Consider the following 19224-nt stretch of genomic DNA (forward strand, 5'->3'; position numbering starts at 1 on the left):
ACCTTTGAGACCACCCCACTCCCTGCAAATGAGGAACCCAGGCCTAAAGAGATTAAAGGACTCGCCCAAACTCATACTGCAAGTTGATGGCAGAACCAGGCCTAGAACCCAAGTATTTTGTGTTCCAGTCCAGTGCTCTTTTAGGGGTGATTTTTTTTAGCTTTAAAGCTTTATGAAAAAGTAAGTGTGTGCGATTTTTTAAGTTAAAAAAACTTGGAAATGAATCCAAATTCAGGATCAGTTAAGAAGAAGGAAAGGTCAAAGAAATGCAATGAAAACTCATGAAGGCCAATGAGAAGTTCATCTCTAACCACCTCCATGAAAATCAAACCAACCACCCAAAAGACCCTCCTAATCTTCAATGAATCCCCCTACTTGGGAGTCCAAGGAGGTGTGGGAGATAACCCCTTACAGCCCTTACAAGCATTTGATCAGTAACTACAAAAATGTGCATTTACATGCATGGGAAATTAATGGTTAACATGAAATAATGTAATAAAGATGATATACTTAATCACACGGTTCTTATAAAGAAGTCTAGGGAAAATATAAATTTTACAAAGCAAAACTTAATGATACTCAATAAGCAAGACCTTTTGGGAATTCCCTGGCGGTCCAGCTGTTAGGACTCTGTGCTTTCACTGCTGAGGGCGTGGGTTCAATCCCTGGTCAGGGAACTAAGATCCCACAAGCCGTGCAGTGTGACCAAAAAAAGAAAAAACTTAGTAAGACCTTTCATAAGAATTTTGGGTATAAAGCCAATCTCCACATTTGTTAACTTCAAACTTGCTTCAAATTATTCTATCCAAGTTAGAATAATATACCATATAGGTCAACCAGTAGATTTTTACTGGCTAAGAATAATTTCAACCCAAGTATTAAGTTATAAATGAACTTCTAACTTATCACAAGGGGTGTAAAAACAGGAATTAAATCACTTTGAATCCCAATTACAGCAAAACCCCTTTTATTTTACTGGTGTTGGATAAGAGGCATTTTTTTGTTTTGTTTTTTTAGCGGTACGTGGGCCTCTCACCGTTGTGGCCTCTCCCGTTGTGGAGCACAGGCTCCGGATGCGCAGGCTCAACGGCCACGGCTCACGGGCCCAGCCGCTCCGTGGCATGTGGGATCTTCCCAGACCGGGGCACGAACCCGTATCCCCTGCATCGGCAGGCGGACTCTCAACCACTGCGCCACCAGGGAAGCCCGATAAGAGGTATTTTTAAGATAAAAAGTCTCCAGCAGGCTTTTACTAAACTAAGCCAGATCCAGCACATCATAATTCTATGCGCTACACAGTCTTTCTAGGTGACACGGAGAGTGCTGGGGAAAAGGTTCCACAGCTCCTAAGAGTAAAGCACTGGTACAGTAAATCCTTAGTTAAAACTGCAGAACCATCAGAATATGTCTTATGAACTTATATGTCAGAATTTATCTGACAGTATAGAAAGTTAGAAACTATTATCAGGATTAAAAACAAAAAGTGCCATAGGAAAATTTCAGGACCAAAACCAAATTTTGCTTCCTCACTTTTCTACAAATTATTCAGTTTATTAACTCAAGAGGCACTCTATTAAGAACGTCACACTGATGCCCCTATTTTGCCACCCCGTCTCAGGTATACTGTATAATAAGAATTTTTTTCCCATCTATACAGGCACTGCCACCTAGTGGCAATTTTTTACCTGCAAGTTAAAAATTACAGGTAAAAAATTACTTGACCCAGCTCTGGTAACAAAGAGTAGACGTTGATGGTTTGTCAAATAGTCATTTTGTCAAATATGCAACTGGTACAAACGCCACGCCACCAAACTACTGACCAGTTATTAATCAACAGAAAAAAAAAAGTTAAAACATAATAAAAATAAACTTCTTATGTGCTACACTAACTACTATGCAGGGTCTTTCTTCTGACTTCCCCATTAACCCCTTATTACCCAGTGGTGGCACATGGATGACAATGTACCAGAGAAAAGTAAAGAACTGCAGACTTCTAAAAGCAATGATGAAATCTAGTCCTCAGTTGAAGATAATGATGATCTGGGTCACTAGGCCAACGTACTCCTGGCCTGGCTTCCTTCCAGGTTCTTAGATGTGACTTCCCAAAACATCCAACAGCATGGAATTGGAAGATGGGCTCCTGGTGAATATCTTTCTATAGTTATAAATGGTGAATATTATTTGCAACATTCACCTTAAATTTAGAAGTGGAAACCAAACATTAAAGTTAAAGTTAATAGCCATTGGGAATATATTTCCTTTAAGATATTGTTTGTAGAAAAGTACTGGATGTGGTCAAAAGCTGAAAGGAATTATCACCTGTGAGTCCATAACCTTCTAAGTGATGTAGGTTCAAGAAGAGTTTCCCAAACTTTCTCAAATCGTGGCACATAGAAAAAAATAATTACCTGTAAACACACTGGTTAAAAAATGCAAGAGACTGCTCTTGGCTGGACCCACAAGGTCTAAAGAGATCAATATTTTGTTTACAATTGATAGGAACCTTTGGACTAAAGGGTCAAATTTACGAAAAGTCCTCATGGAAAAATGCTGACCAGCACCAAAACCACTGTAATTTCTTGGAGAGTTCTTAGAATTCCAGAACTAAGATCACAAAAATTACTTTGGTCTTTTACACATCAATATTCAGGAAAGAGCTTCTCTTATTGAACATTCCTCCAGTGATGTGAGACCCTGGTCAAGAGAAAACAATGATTCCATTCTCTTAATAGGTCAAACCAACATGGTAGGGTCAAGCTAACTTCCCTGGACACCCAGGACCAAAGCTATAGAGCTGAACAGTGTGTACTTTAATAACCGCATAGGACAACTCTCATATGCCTAGGCACTATTTTTAGATTATTACCTTGGCTGCCTTTCTTCCTTTAAAAAAAAAAAAAAAAGAACAACTTTTCCACAAGTTTCTCTTCTCCAAGTTGGAGAAACTAATGTTTTAACTTTGAGTTATTTCAAATCACAAATTCAGACTTGCAAACATGAAGCTTCTGTTCATCCCCCAGAGGGAGAGGACTCATTCTGATATTTGTGGTTCAAAAAAAAGTTGTAATATTGTGCTTGGAACACACAGAACCAATTATTAACTTCTTGCTACTATTATAAATAATAACAGCTCAGTCCAGGTTACTGTGACCTCTGACAAGTCAAGGAAACAAGTTATTTTCTCCTCTTGTGATTATAACATATTGCAACACTTTTGCCTTTTAATAAATGTCCTGGTACTCTTGAGTTTCCCTTTCAATTCATTTAATTTCAACAATCTGTCAAAAAAAAAAAAGAGCCAATAAACAAATATTGAATTACATTTTGTTGGGTTTTTCAAACCCTCAAACTCCAGACTTACAAAAACAGCTTGTGTGTCTTCCACCCTGACCACCCTGCTACTTTTCCATATACCACAGGCCACCCATAGACACAAAGCCAGGGCGGTGGAGGGAAGCTGACGTGCTCTACTTGGAGCCAGTAGACAGGAGGGCGATGAGGCCCGACGAAGCACTTATGGACAAAATGTAGTTCCTGTAAGAATTTAATGTTAAGGAAAAATCAACCCCAAATTGGTTTTCAACAAAACAAAAAGAACCCATCTCTTTGGAATGTACTGTTTCCCTCCTGCCGCTGTCTAATGACAATAATGTGCAGTCCCAATGTCTGCAAATGCAATTTACAAGAGAGGAGATTATAAAGAATGAAGAACATTCACAGGAAATGTGTTCCAATTTTAAAAAGAAAACACTTGAGACAGAAACCTAGAACACATGATCACAAATAAAACATCTGAATTCCATTTAACCTGCAGGAAACAAACTGATCAAAGAACATGGGGAGGAAGAAGGGACTTGATTTCCCTAACCCCCCAACCCCCACATCAAGAGCAAAGGAAAAATAAGTCTTCCCTGTCTATCAGTGTTTTGGCTACAACTAGCCTGTAAAAGCAAGGAGGTTCTGCAAGTCTGCAGCTACTCTCAGCCTCAGGACTAGAGTGTTTGGGGCACACCACTCCAGTATTCCCAGGAGATATAAGCTGGAGGGTGTCTGATATTTTATTACATCAAAATCTCCAATGGTTAAAAGTGTGGCTGCACATTCCTGGATAATACCTTTAATAAATTACCTTAACAAGAGAAGACTGATTCTTGCCCAAAAGCTCAATTTAAGAGCAGCTTGAAACACCGTTAAGCTACTATGAAATGTGCCAATTTAACTCCACTGCCTATCCACCCAACCCCAAAGCCCCAAAGTACCAGCAGACACAGAGCTCATGCCAGGAGGTAGCAAAGAAGGCAAGTTTGCTTTGTCTCCTTAGAACTTTTTTTAAACTAGGCAGGTACACATCATCATGTACGTAAGACTGCTTTGTAATACTTATTTATCATGAAGTCTTAATTCATAAACTTAAAAGAACTTCAAATCAAACCAAAAGCCCGTATGTTAAATGTCCAGAAACTTGCCTGAGGTCACGGTGCTTTTTAAAGGACTGACCCCCTGTGTAGTTTTTTGTTACCAGAAAATACTCAGACAAATCAAAACTAAAACGAACCGTTTCTAGACTTCTAAAAGAGATAATCAACCTTTAAAAGGATACACTGTGGGGTTGAAGTTCTTCAATATAAAGAAGGAAGCAACAATGACCAAGACCAGAAATAGGGTGTTATTATAGAAGATGGAAAATGTTGTAGCTTCATAATCAGCAACTTCATTCTTCTTCCACAAGATTCTATGGACACAAAACAAGTCATTTAAGTTTTTAAATAGGTACTAAAAATTTTAAATACCACATGGCTCTAGCTCACAGTAAGTTTTTCCTTAAGTCTTCTGGGCAGATCTGTTTTTAATATTCAGTTCAGTCAGCACTGTCTCCTTTTTCCTACTGAAAAAGATATTTCACTTTACTGATGCTCAGGAATTTCCCTGGTGGTCCTGTGGTTAGGACTCGGTGCTGTCACTGCTGGGGTCCAGATTCAATCCCTGGTCAGGGAACTAAGATCCCGCAAGCCGCACGATGCAGCCAAAAAAACCAAAAACTTTATCCATGCTCAAGAAACAGCTGCTGGGTATGTTACCTTTTTCCCAGGCAGTTAGAGCTTTGCAGGAAGGGACTGATTAATTGACATTAGCTTGGTTTCATCAGCAACTGAAAGAGGCATCTTTCTCTAGGTACTCACGGAAAACAAACTTGATGATTAGCAGCCTGACAGGGCTTTCTCAGCTGTTTGAGGCTTGAGACTCTCTACAGTCTACAGATGTCAGCCTTCAATATTTCGCCTTAGGACAAGCCCGTGGACAAAGCTAGCTGTGGCATCACAGAAGCAGACTTGTCTGTGACTCTCTTTATCCATCTTTATTTAATTCAAACTAAGAATCTGCTTGATCATTAGGAGGAGTTTTTAACTTCTGTGAAACCCATTTACTTTTTATTTAATCTTCTTTACGCATTATGATATCATAGTAATTTACTAGTACTTTATCAACCTTTTCTTTTACCTCTTCACACAGGCAACAGGAAGTTCCAGGGTGCCTATGAATAAGGGAACCTTTATTTCCCTCAGTTAATTAACTTTGTAAAGCAATTTACAAAGTTAAAAGAGTAGGTAGTTTGTGACCCATTAGTGGGACATGAAATCAACTGAGTGGATCTGATGTTCCGGAAAAACTAAGTGAGTTGAGACCAGCACGTTAAAGAAAAAAAGGAAAAAATAGAAAAGTATCAAGTGCATCACATACAGTAGGGTAATAATTATTGTTCTGTGAAACATTTACATGTGTGTATGTAAAAGTGTATTTGGTCAAAGAGTAAAATATATATATATATATTTTTTTTTCCTGTAGGTCATTATCAAAAAGGCTGTAACTCATTGCCATAGATGTTTTCTCCCCCAGAAAGATACATTACTCTGGGGCCAGATAGTACCCCCAACTAATCCTAAGGACAGCACTATGGCTAACGTCAGTACTAACTGCCATGTTTTAGTCACCAAATGTTCTACTCCAAAGTCAACAAACATGGCTGTAAAGGAGCTAAATAGAAGGTATTAGCATCTTATCTTTGTCAGAAGAAATTTGTGGTCTCTAATACATATGCCATATTTCCTTGATTCTGTAGATACCATCAAATTAATAAATCTTCAATTTGCTGTAAACTTTGGAAGAAGTGAAGGACATTACATTAAATGCAGCTATTAACTATAAAATAGCTTCTGATTTCAGAGAAGTTTAAATGTAAATTTAAAAACTATACGTGACTTGGAATTCATACATTACACCATTCTAACAATGATCAAAGAAAACACCAGCCCAGAAATATCCATAGTCCCAACATGGTTTAATGCTACAAAACACTCAGAACAATTGCCTCTGTTTTTAAGACTCTGGCACAAGACCCAGTGAAGACAGGTTCCTTAAGTAGGCCACTAGCATGCCTTTACTGCTGGTGATTAAATTATCACACCTCCACCGCAGCACTTTTTCCTAACTCCCCATCATGCCCTGAATCAGAACCATCTTCAAGACATTTTTGATGAAAGAGTGGCTTAATCCTTTAGGTTATCCCAGCTCGCAAAGACCGTGTGTTACATCAGGGTATACACAGTCAGGATTGTCTGACAGCTCTCAACTTTTTCTAGTCCACCCTGGTTTATTTTGAAAATGTTTAGGACCTCCATTTGCCCTCATCAGCAATGGTTCCGCAAAAGCTTCACTGGTAGGAAATCTAGTTTGGGAGAACACTTCTCAAGCAGTCATTTTTCTAAGGAGCACTTCCTAAAACAGGAGAAAAGTTGAGACCAAAAAAGTCAACAACTCTTACAATCTGATAATACTAAATGATGGACCGTCAGTAAGTCAAGGAGAAATAACATTCGTACCTTGGGACAAATGTTAATGAATCTGAATCTCCTCTACTAATTTCCTTGGAAAGGTAGAAAAGTAGGTTCAAAGTGGCATGTAGTCCATATTCCAAATGATTTTAGATAGAGGTTTGAAGATACCCATCTGGGCAGAAAGATGCCGATAAGCCTTCTCTTAAATCTATTGGAAGTAACTAATCCTTTGAGGAAGAAAAATACTGGATCTTAAAGGGAGTCTTGGATCCAGTTATCAGCATCAGTAATGAGTACAGACCTGGGTACAACTGTATCCAGCATGGCCTTTGCGAGAGAATTACAAACAGCACAAGTTTCTACTGGTGACAAGAATGAAAATTTTATAATCTTCTGACACTCTGCATTTTATATATCAATAAAACCTCCATTTCATCCTACTCTGAAATACCTGGTCTAGGCAATGGCAAAGAGGTTTCATTTCCAATTCCAACTCTGATCCAGTAGTAGAGACTACCTGAATACCACACTGAGAAAGATTCTGAGACACATCCCAGGATCAAGAAAAAGTGCCAGACCAAATCAGGCAAGTCTGTAGTGGGCAGAAGAGACCCATCTGCCATCTCTGATACAATTAATCACCTAAAACCTGTAAGACCTGTAAGAGCTTGTAACAAGCATTTTGAAATTTGGGTAACTATGATGTGCATTCCATTTAAGAACCAATGTTCTAATGAATATTATAATTTGATGAAAAGGTTAAAAGAAAGTGGTCTAGATTCTCTAATATCTATCCCTATGCAAAAACTTGCAATTAAAAAGCTATGCAGGGCCTCCCTGGTGGCGCAGTGGTTGAGAGTCCGCCTGCCGATGCAGGGGACACGGGCTCGTGTCCCGGTCCGGGAAGATCCCACATGCCATGGAGCAACTAAGCCCGTGAGCCACAACTACTGAGCCTGCGCGTCTGGAGCCTGTGCTCTGCAACAGGAGAGGCTGCGACAGTGAGAGGCCCGCGCACCGCGATGAAGAGTGGCCCTGGCTCGCCACAACTGGAGAAAGCCCTTGCACAGAAACGAAGACCCAACACAGCCAAAAATAAATATTAATTAATTTTTTAAAAAATGGTCCACATCAAAAAAATCTTTAAAAAAAAAAAAAACTTTGCAATTCTAAAAACAAAAGCTATGCAGAGCCAGAGGTCTTTAAAGCTGCTCCATAAAAAATAGGCCTTCACTGTCATGAGTTTAATATTGTGCCTTCAGTTTTATGAAGGATCCATAGGACATAATCATTTCAATAATGTTTTGGTGCCTGTCCAAAACCACTGTAGAAGACACTGTTCATTAAGTAACTCAGTGTCCCTTAAATAAGGATCCACTTGATAAAGTCCTTCCAAGATCCAGTGCCAGGAAAGTTTCTTTTGAGAAGGACGTGCATGCTGTGTCTCATCCAACAATGAAAGCTGGGTGACTTTGGATGCTTCCTCTGACACTTGGAAGCTCAGAGCTGAGTTTAGTGCCCAACTGCTGTAACTAATGCTGAGGTCCTTGTTCATCCACCTTTTCTTACTTTTAAACGGTTTCTCATCTTTTTAAATTGTATTGCTTTGTTTCACATGCAATTTAATATTGCAAGTCCCCACAAAGTCTTTCTGGAGAAAAGTGGGATAAAAATTCCATTTCATAAAGCACCTCGTAGATACTAAAATTTAAGATCCATGAAAACAGCCTCGACTCATGACTCTATTAAACCATCTGGCAACTCTTAAGCACAAGTTTACTCAATCATTCAGACTTCTATTCAGATGTCAGACTGTTTATTAGCCTTCTAACAGCAGCTGTCAGGAAAAATTGGGGGTGGGACTAACAAATGTGGCACAGAATTCGGCAACAGGAGACAAACCTAATTCTTTTCTTTTTCCCAAACAATGCAGATAACCAAGAACCAGATGTCCCCAGGAAAGCTCAGGAGCAGAAATACCACCACCTAAAAATGCTAACACAACACAACATAAACTCTTCAGACCCAGAGGGGTTAGGTGATAGCCTCAAGGTCACACAGCTACCAAGTGGCAGAGCTCCTAAATTCCAGCAGAGCAGCTGAATACAAGCTCTCAAGTCAGACTGGCTGCACTCTTATCCTGGTTTTACCACACACTAATCTATGGCCTTGGGCAAGGTACCCAAACTTTCTGTACCTCAGATTCCTCAGGTGTAAAGTGGAGAAAACAACAGTACCTACCTCATGGAGCTCTTTGGAGGAATAAATGAACTGTGTACAGCACAAAGAAAAGTATCTGGTAGTAATAAAAACTCAAAAAGTCAGTTATTATTCTCATTACCCTGACTTCTAATACCAACGTTTTCCTCAGATAATTCTAATATCCACATGCTCTAAGCAGAAACCAAAAACTTATTTTCTACAAATAACCCCCTTTTTGATTACCACAAACACTTTAAATAGGGAGCCAAACCTTTCATCTTTTTCCTTCCGAGACATCTTTCTGTTATCAGCTTCAGAAAGTTTTCGAGTCACTTCTTTGGAAACAGCATCCTCCCTCTTCTGTGCTACTCTGGAATGAAAAGAAAAAAGGTTTCCACATGCTCCAGGAGTGAACATCACACTCTCTCAGAAACACTCTGTACTCGTATCTTGTATTGGCAACTATATACTTTACATTTCAAGAAAATAAGCTGGACAGAAAGTTCCAAGTTTATTACACTGTGCTAGCCAAAAGAGAGGGAGTTCAAGAAACTTCCAAGATGTGGTTTATTAGTGATGTGTTTTGATTTCTGCTTAAAAGGGAGAATTTTCCTAAGTTAGGTATTTAATATGGAAATAAAAGTCAAATGCTATTAACACAGTTTAGTTATGAATCATTATAGCTCCACTTTGTTTTAACTCATAATTTAACTGTTCCACAAATAAATTTGTTAAGGCATTAGCAAATGATACATGATTTCAATTCCAATAAATAACAGGAGAGAAAACTAAGCTTAACAAAGAGAGAATTAATAGCTGTAATATCTTAAAGTAAAGCTTTTAACTTTACTCCAAAGGGGAATTTCACTAAAAAGAAATAATACCACATGGTTAAGGAGTGACCACAGCACTTTTAGTTAAACAAACTACTGGTTTGAGAGTTGCACCAAGAGATAATATGGAATTAGCCAGAAAAGGCTGGAAGTGTTATTCAAGAAATCAGATCAGAATCTTTAGTGATAAGTCAGATAAAGAAAGAAATGACATAATCCTAAAAAAATCTATGAGGTGAATTTTATCAGATGGGGTTGCTAGTGAAAGATAGGATAAAATTTAACCTGTGATGAAACACAAAAAGCCTCCCAAAGATTAGACATTTAAATTCAACATGATTTATTTTTCATAATATGGGAGAAACTGATTAGCCATAAACATAGAAAAAGTAATAACTGATCACAAGCAAATTATAACAATTACAAAGTTCCACTAAGAAAACATTCAACACGATACTGAGATGTATTGAAAGCAACAGGATGTGCACCATAGAGACAGACATCTGTTCAATCTATGTTCAATTACTCAATCCCTCATTACTATGTATATTAAGTTCTGGTCAGTGGACCAAAGGAAACTGTGGGAAAATCAGGATGAATTCCTGAAAAGCCCAAGATCATTCAAGGCAATAGTTCTCAACCTTTCTCCAACCACATGAGCTTCTGGGCTACAAATTAAGCACAAATTCAGGCTGGTTTTACCTATATCTCCATCTCTATCTCTCACTCAAGAATCAAGTTAGAAGTGACATTATTAAAAAGAAAACCTTTAGTCAGCTTCAACTGATGTATTTTTCCACAAATTGATAACTGGAGAGAGGAAAATCAGTTTGTCTAAAAAAAACAGGTTAAAAGGAAATAAGTTCTGAAACGTAAAGAAAAAGGCAGCTAAGAGAGCAGGTAGCTGCTTTAAGAGATACTTTAAGACACTATAATGTCCAACTTTCCCTGACTCATTTTATTATGTAAAAGTTCAGTTCCGCAGGGCAGAGACTCTCATCTCTTAATCTCTAGCAAATCCCACGCACTTATTAAGTGTTTCCTGAACTTCACATAAGACTGCTTTTTTCTAGGAAAGGCCAATTGATAAGAAATGGACATGGTTTACAGCAGAAACCTTCCTTAGCAGAACAGAGGGTAAAAAAAAATACACACACACACCACCACCCCCAACTGTCAGGGTGCTAGGACACAGGAATAAACTATTTTCAGAGGAGTTGGCTCTAAGCATCTCTTGGACAAATAGTCAATCATCTGTCCACATGACAAATCTTCCTGAAGACATTGAACCAGATAACTAGTTAATTTCTCTTCTATGTCTACAATTCTATACTCGCCTAACAGAGACATTAACAGCCACACTGTAGGTTTATTACAACTCAAGAAGCCCTACCCTCCATCTCAGTGCTCTTAGAAAACAAACCTCACTCAGCGCTGAATGCTCTAAAACAAAACAGGGAAATCCACGGGCCCAGCTCTCAGCCAACTGAGATAAAAAAAATCTTTGCAAACATTTTTAAAATCATGCCATCTTAAAAAAAAAATTCCTATGGGATCTCTCACCCCCAACCTCTCCAACACTGCACACAAACATTTATTACATGCCAGACACCATGGTTTATGTCGCACGTATCATATTTAATCCTCACCATCCCACGAGGTACCATTAGTACTCCCATTTTACAGCTCAAGAATCTGAAGTCTAGAAAGATGAAATGCATGTCCAAGGCTCTGCATTTAAGAGCAGCAGAGCTGGGACTGGAATCCAGACTGTCGACTCTGAAGCCATTCTCTCTACCAACACCTACCCACACTCAGAATCTTGCTGGCTCTTTAAGCCTTAACAATCTTGCCAATCTGTAGGAGTTTTGATGTCAGTAGCAATATTTAATATTACACCAAAACTATGACTAAAAAATAATTCCATTCAGAGAGTGTATTAAGTCAGTAGGTCACTGAAATTTTACTGAACTAAATTAAATGTACCATTAACTATTGTAAGGGAAATAAACAAAAGACATGGCAGTTGCCCTCAAGAAGCCGAAAGGAGAAATGAGGGGAAAGAACATGATTTTTGACTCCAAAAAGGCGAATAAAAATGATATGCAGAACAAGTGAAAAAACACTAGGTCCCAAAGGGACTGAGTTCCAAGGGAATCACAAAGGATGGGTCATGCAAAACGCCCACTTCTGAGGGCTTCGCTATCCACATATGGCCATGCCTCACAAGAAGGACAGCCCAAGACAGCAGAGGCCGAGATGGGCTGAATCCTGGCATGGCAGTTAGTGAAGAGGGGCTGTCAAGCAGGGAGACAACAAAGATGACCTGGATTTAGCCGTTCTAGCAACAGCCATGCACAACCTGGACTCCAGCCTGGACTCAAGAACGACAGTGGAGAGGCTGCTGAGGCCAGTTTCAGCTGCTGAGACCATTTCTGGCCTCCTTACAATAAATCCCTGTTAACTGAGATCATCTCAATGTGTTTCTACTCATCACTAGAAAGCTTAACACAGGAACAATAAGGACAGTTAAGATTTCTCTGGAAAAGATTCCGAAGTCTTGAAATACCAGACATGTAAGAATGGAAAGAAAGGGAGATGATTCTAAATGAGGGAGGGAACGAGTCACGTTCAAAGGATGACACAAAAGCTGAGTCAGAAGATCTAAGGCCCAATCCGAAAAGACAAGGCCCCACTGGTAGGAGGCAGAAGACTTGCATTCCAGGGCCTGGAAGAATCTGGATTTAATACATTTAGAAAAGAGAAGGCCATGAAGAGTTGTCAGGAGAGTGACATGATAAAATGAAGGTATAAATAGAGGAAATAGAGTAACCTTTTACATTTTCATATTCTCATAAGAAAAATGCAATTAGCATTAAAAATGTCAGTGTTGAATATAAGAAAAAAAGACCACTTCTTTCACATCCAAAAATTCTACATGGTGAGCCCGGAACAATTCCTTCTAGAAAGAATTCCATTTGACTTCTAAAATGTTACTTTACTTGGTGGGTTTGTTTTTCTGAACCCCATGATTAAGGATGGTACTTAAGTGTTTTAATTCCACCATCAATACCCACTTCCATAGCAGTGTTAGAAGCACTGTCTCTGCTTTTCGGTTAGTTGCTACTCCTTCATACCATTAATGTGCCTCCCCCTCCAAATATACATACATATGTATCTCAAAATAGTGCTTACTGAAACCCACACACACACAAATGGTCTTTAAGAAGACCTCCTACTATATAAAAATGCAACAATATATACTTTCTCTTGAGAAATATACTTACTTGTGCTTGAGAACAAATTTCACATTTTTGTATGCAAAGGCTACCAAATACGTGCTTACTAGGGTCATCACACTATACAGAACAGCAGACTGAATAAGATCCATATGCCATATTCGCCAATATAGCCCTGAATTAAGATAAAAGGGGGAGAGGGGGATACAAAAAGAAACAAAATATTACCAGCCAGTTACAAGAGCCTGCTGAATTAATTATAGCTAAACCTGGTAAAATACAGCCCTGATTAGAGAATCCAGTACAGTATAAGGGGAACTTCAGAAGTGTGATATCCAGTAAAACGTTAGTCTCAAGTTTCCCTAGTTGAGAACACTTGAAAAACATAACCTTTCTATAACTAGTACATTATGAGATTTCTGCTTCTAAAATGAGAACCCTGGCTCAACAAAATCACAATTCAGACTTCAAATTTCATTCTAAAGGGTACTATCACGCTAACTACAGGCCATTCCAAAACGCCATGTGCAGCCCCAAACCAGAGTTTACACACTGACGTGGCTGTTATCTGAAATCAAGGCAGTGCCCCGTGCAGCCAGTGAACCAAAAGGCTCCACACCACGTTAACTGCACGCTGGGTTTTATAAAGCCGAAAGAGAAAATACATCTGGATTTGACTGTCCAACAACAGTGCAGCAATGTGAGAGGAAATTCACATTCGGGAACCCTGAGCTCTAAAAACAACCTTGGCCAAGACTGTATAGTTTTTCCATCCAAGTAAGAATTCCAGAATTGCCCTAATAGGCTTATTAAAAGGGTTACTACACATTGTAGAGCGGGCCCTTGACAACTTCTCTCGTCAAACTAGGAAAATAATGTTCTGCGTAAAGCAGTTCTCCTAAAGCTACACTTCTAATTCAGTGCAGGTGTTAATGTCTCTCATCTTAATTCATGAGTTTCTCCAAAATAAGTAATAAGTTTAAGATCTCGTAAGAGCAAGCGATAGTTGTAGGGAAAAAAAGCAAATAGGCTATATGCCTAAATGTTAACATCACAAGATCTTAACCCGAGCGTTAGTTTTAATACTGATTCGGGGCCGCCATCCCGGAACGAGTAACTCAATCCGCAGGAGTGAGGCCCGGGAACGAGCTAGCGTACTTTTAAAACGCGCCACAGGTGACTCTCCTGGGATGCCGCTCACCACTACCCTGGACCAGATCACGGAGGCCCACAGAGGCTACGTGCTGCCCCCGAGCCCAGGGCGAGCTGGGGAGAGTGCGGGCCCCGGCTCACGCCTCGCCGGTCCGCCCGGCCCTGCCACGTCCCCGCCCAGGCCGACCCGCCGGCGGCCTCCCCGCCCGCCTCTCTCCAAGCGCTCACAAATGGGGATGGCGGACACGATGAAGGCGTTCCCGAAGAAGAGCGCCGAGGACTTGGCCGAGAGGTTGCGGCTGAAATCCTGCAGGAGCAGGTCCTCCTCGGACTGCTGCTTGGAGCCGCCTTTGGGAGCCATGGTGGAACCGCAGCTGCGAGACGAGAGGGCTGAGTCAGGCTCCGAGCCGGGCGCCAAGCCGGGCAGAGGCCGGTGACACCACCCCCGCGGCCACCGTATCCGCTAACGACCCATCAGCGCCGCGCGCGGAAGAGGGACCCGGCGTTGCGCGGCGCGGGGCAAGCGTCCGCAGGATTGGCCATCCTGGCGCCGCTACGTAGGTTTCTCGGCATGATTGGGCGAGCGGGCCAGACTTCCGGATTCCTGGCAAGTCACGTGACTCGTCAATTTCTAGGAAAAAGCCGGGACTTGTAGTTTAGTGGGTGCTTTTTTTTTTTTTTTTTTTTAATTAACAAAACGTTATTGACGTTACACTTCACAGATGCTGGTAGACTCATGCTTTCCAAGCGGTCGAAATGCCAAAATAAGGAGCTCTGAGTCATATGGTCATTCATTCAACGGGCGCATGGTTAGCCGGCCCTGTGGGTACCTACACTGGGGCGTTGGAAGAGGAAGAGGAGAAAGATAAGTATAGGTAGGTAGCATGTGTTGAGCCCCTTCTTTACACAGCCATTATTTCATTAAATATCCTCAAGAATCCTATGATATGCCCATTCTGAGGGTGAGAGACCAGCAATGCTGGTCTCCAGGGTGTGGGATCTTTTCAACAAAGTAACAGCCTTCCTTTGTACAAAAAAGGCACTCTTGCTTATAAGGAACTCATGTTCTCATTGCTGAAGATAATATTTAACATGTGTCCAATACATTTACAAATTACTACACTTTTATTACTTTAAAGATTTAGTTGAAATAATGTGGCCTCCAAAGCCATGCTAGGTAAAACAATACTAAGACAATATGTTGGCTGTACAGGCCTCTGAAGTTCAGAAAATTGAATATGCTGATTAAAACAACTAAATACCATTAACTCGAGTTATCACTTTTTCTTCAAAAATTAATCCTCATCCACTTCATTCTCAGCAAAAGCTTCTTTCATCTACTGACAGGCAAAACTTCAACAACCAACTTAACAGATCTGTTAATAGAGATCTTTCTCACCTTCTCCAGTTGTAATTGACCTTCACAGCTTCCGTTCTAATGGAGCTTTCTGTCTTCAGGCTTTTTCAACCTATTCTCTTTTTCAAAAATAATTATTTATATTTTTAAAATTTTTGGCTGCATTGGGTTTTTGTTGCTGTGCACAGGCTTTTCTCTGGTTGCCGCAAAAGCGGGGTATACTCTTGGTTGCGGTGCGTGGACTTCTCATTGCGTTGGCTTCTCTTACTGCGGAGCACGGGCTCTAGGCGTGCTGGCTTAGTTGCTCCGCGGCATGTGGGATCTTCGCGGACCAGGGCTCGAACCCGTGTCTCCTGCATTGGCAGGCAGATGCTTAACTACTGCACCACCAGGGAAGTCCTCAACCTATTTTCTGTATAGATACCACAATGAGTTTTCCTGAAATATAAATCTTTTCATCATCTACAGCAAGTATTCCCAAATGCCAGAAGTTTTCACCAATCACAGCAAAATAAGAAGAAAAAATGGACCATCTAGTGAATTTTTCAGAAAACAAACTATTCATTTAAAAAATCTACATTTATGTCTTCTTTTTTTAATGTTTAAATGTGCTTTCTTTTATTATGTGGTGGTGGTGATAGTGAAGAAACTCGTATTTTTCTCTTCCAAAATATTCCTCTCTGTTTTTCCTACCTTAATAAATCACATCCTTTTTCACCCATTTGCTAGGGCTAAAATGTTAAGTTTCAACACTTAATTCCTTCCTTTTGCTCTCCATTTGTGACCAATTCATCAGCAAAACCTTTTGGATCTGTCTCTTTAACTAGATTTCTTGCTTGCTATTTATAAATCAATGATATAAAAAGAAGATAACAGATAAAATCAGAAACTGTAAGATCAAAATCAACAAGCTAGTTAAAAGTAAAAGAGGAAGAAAATAAGAAACAATAATGATGAGGTTACAAATAATTACACCTGAGAAAAATATCTAAACAAAAAAAGATAAAAGTTTGAAATGTTAGTAGATAAAAATTAATGCACTTTGTAAACCAAGAATAGAAACTAAAGGTAATAAATTTAAACAGAAGAGAATCTAAAATAGTAAGAATTTATAATTTATGGGGTAAGTATAAGAACTATGATAAGCAATGATGCTTATGACAGAGGTCTTCCCATTATGTTAACAATGAAAATCATGAAGGTAATAGCACACCTGAAGTACTGGAGCAGTGTTTTGGGGGGGTTTTTTTGGTTTTTTTGTTTTTTTATTTTTGGCTGTGTTGGTTCTTCATTGCTGTGCGCAGGCTTTCTCTAGTTGTGGCAAGCAGGGGCTACTCTTCATTGAGGTGTGCAGCCTTCTCATTGCGGTGGCTTCTCTTGTTGCGGAGCATGGGCTCTAGGCACACGGGCTTCAGTAGTTGTGGCTCACAGGCTCTAGAACGCAGGCTCAGTAGTTGTGGTGCACGGGCTTAGTTGTTCCGCGACATGCGGGATCTTCCCAGACCAGGGCTCGAACCCGTGTCTCCTGCATCAGCAGGTGGATTCTTAACCACTGCGCCACCAGGGAAGCCCAGGAGCAGTGTCTTTTTATACCAAATGCTATCTAGTACCTTTGGAAGAATAGCAAGGTCTAAGGATCATCTATATATGGTATATATGTCTGTGGCACATTGGACAAGCAGAGATAACAATCTGCTAAAAAACAAAAAGAAGGGTGGGCAATAGATTCTATCCAAACAAGGATCTGCAATATATTTTTCCTATTTCAATACAGTTCAATTCTATGAAGGAGACAGACAGATGGACTTGATTCCATACCAGCCGGCTTCTATGAATTTCAAGCTTAACATTTTCATTATATCACTTCACATTATCAGAATGAAAAAAAAGAAGAAGAAAAAGAGAAAAAATTTAAAGCAGTAATATTTATTGCTGGCAGGGATATGGATCATAAATTTCTCTCATCCACTGCTATTGGCTTTGTGGAAGAAAATCTGGCAAGTTAAAAATTAATATATCTTTCTGTGGCAGACACTGCAAGTTGCCTACCCAATAAAGAAAACTACTGCTAGCTTTACACTGGGACATCATGAAGATTAACAAATGGATCATCTAGTACTACTCTAGGGACTGTGGGGTGGGGAAGCTCTCTGTTAAAAAGCCAATTTTCTATGCAACTCTCATTATGGAAATAATTTTTGAAAGAAGAGATGAAACACTTATATTAGTTTCTAGGTACAGTATTTTAAAGTCCCACCTGGGAGACAATTTACTCAGCCAAACTACATATTTCAGGCACTGCTCTGTGATTAATTCATTGCTTCATGAATTCATTCAGCAATTATTTTTTAAAAGCTACTATGTAAGAGGCACTGTGCTAGACCTTTGGAAGTATCCAAATAACAGCCATGATAATTATGATTATGATAACCAACATTTATTGAGTCTTTCTGTTTTATGTCCAGCTCTATGCTACACCCTTCACATACATCATTTAATTTAATCCTTACAGCAGCACTATGAGATGTGTGTTATTATTATCCCCATTTGTCAGATGAAGAAACTGAGGCACAGATTAGTACAGTAACTCACCTAAGGTGCCACAACTAGTAAGTGGTAGAGTCAAGCTATGAACCACAGGCAATATGACTCCAGGATGTATGCTCTTAACTGCAATTGAGTTCTGGTCTCCTCTGTACCAGTGACGTCGCAGATTCTAAGTGCTTGCCCCCAAAAGTTCTATTTTGGACAAGCAGCCAAGCGTAGTTTCTTGTGTATCAGTTGCCTTGCAGAGTCATGTCACACACAGCAGCTCTGGCCAGCACATCCTTGGACAGATAGGATTCTGCATCTTATCCATAGGGAAACCTCAGTGAGCAAGCTGGGCTCTCCATAGCGGATTCTCTGTCTCAGTGGGTTTGAACATAAAATCCCCCGGAAAGCGACACAATTAATAGAGGTGTACAGAAACAGGACATACTGAGAAGAGGTGGAAAGCACAAACCGTAACTCACCAGCAGCCATATATTAGAGAAAGAGTGATTGGAGAAATGCTTGAGGCTTCCTCATTTCCCTCTGTAAGCCCGAAAGAGACCCCCCATCACCTGCAATAAAGCAAAAATGCTCCAAAAATGAAGACAAAACAGATGTGAAGTACAGGAAAAATAATATAAACAGATATAAAAATAATATAAAATAATATAAACAGATAAATAATATAAACAAACGAAAACATAGATGAATGATTTTGCTCAATGTATTTTATCAATTTATATATCACCCCTCCCCCAATATGTTTAAGGCCAAAGTAACGAGATCAAATGCATACAAGATTCAAGCAAGTACCCTGTGACATAATAAGAATTACATATTTGGTCTCTGCCCCGCTTCCTAACAGAGCTCCTAAAATCCTTGGAATTACCTGAGTAATGGGGGTGAGAAAAGCATCTCTGGTTTTTCTTCATAAACCCCTTTCAGTCATCTCTGAGTTTGTGCTAACGAGCTGGCCCTGGGAGAATGGGGTTTGATTGCTGGAGGAACCAACCCTGTGAGGGTTGGAACTTTCAGCCCCATTCCACCCGCCACTGCCCTGGGGAGCAGAAGAAGAT

At 39.9% G+C, this 19224-nt stretch overlaps 1 protein-coding gene across 1 annotated transcript in view; it reads right to left on the reverse strand.

The window, feature by feature from the left end:
* Positions 1–3247: 3247 nt before the first annotated feature.
* SSR3 (signal sequence receptor subunit 3) overlaps positions 3248–19224 on the reverse strand; it is a 28611-nt gene continuing 12634 nt past the window's right edge. Inside the window, exons 2-6 of the mRNA XM_065876124.1 lie at positions 14488–14649; positions 13156–13282; positions 9307–9405; positions 4601–4732; positions 3248–3534 (exon numbers count right to left, since the gene is read on the reverse strand). Coding sequence (XP_065732196.1) covers positions 3468–3534; positions 4601–4732; positions 9307–9405; positions 13156–13282; positions 14488–14620 — 558 coding nt within the window. The 5' untranslated portion in view covers positions 14621–14649 and the 3' untranslated portion in view covers positions 3248–3467. The remainder of the gene's footprint in view (positions 3535–4600; positions 4733–9306; positions 9406–13155; positions 13283–14487; positions 14650–19224) is intronic.

This window comes from Phocoena phocoena, chromosome 4 (assembly GCF_963924675.1).
Source record: "Phocoena phocoena chromosome 4, mPhoPho1.1, whole genome shotgun sequence".
Lineage (NCBI taxonomy): Eukaryota > Metazoa > Chordata > Mammalia > Artiodactyla > Phocoenidae > Phocoena > Phocoena phocoena.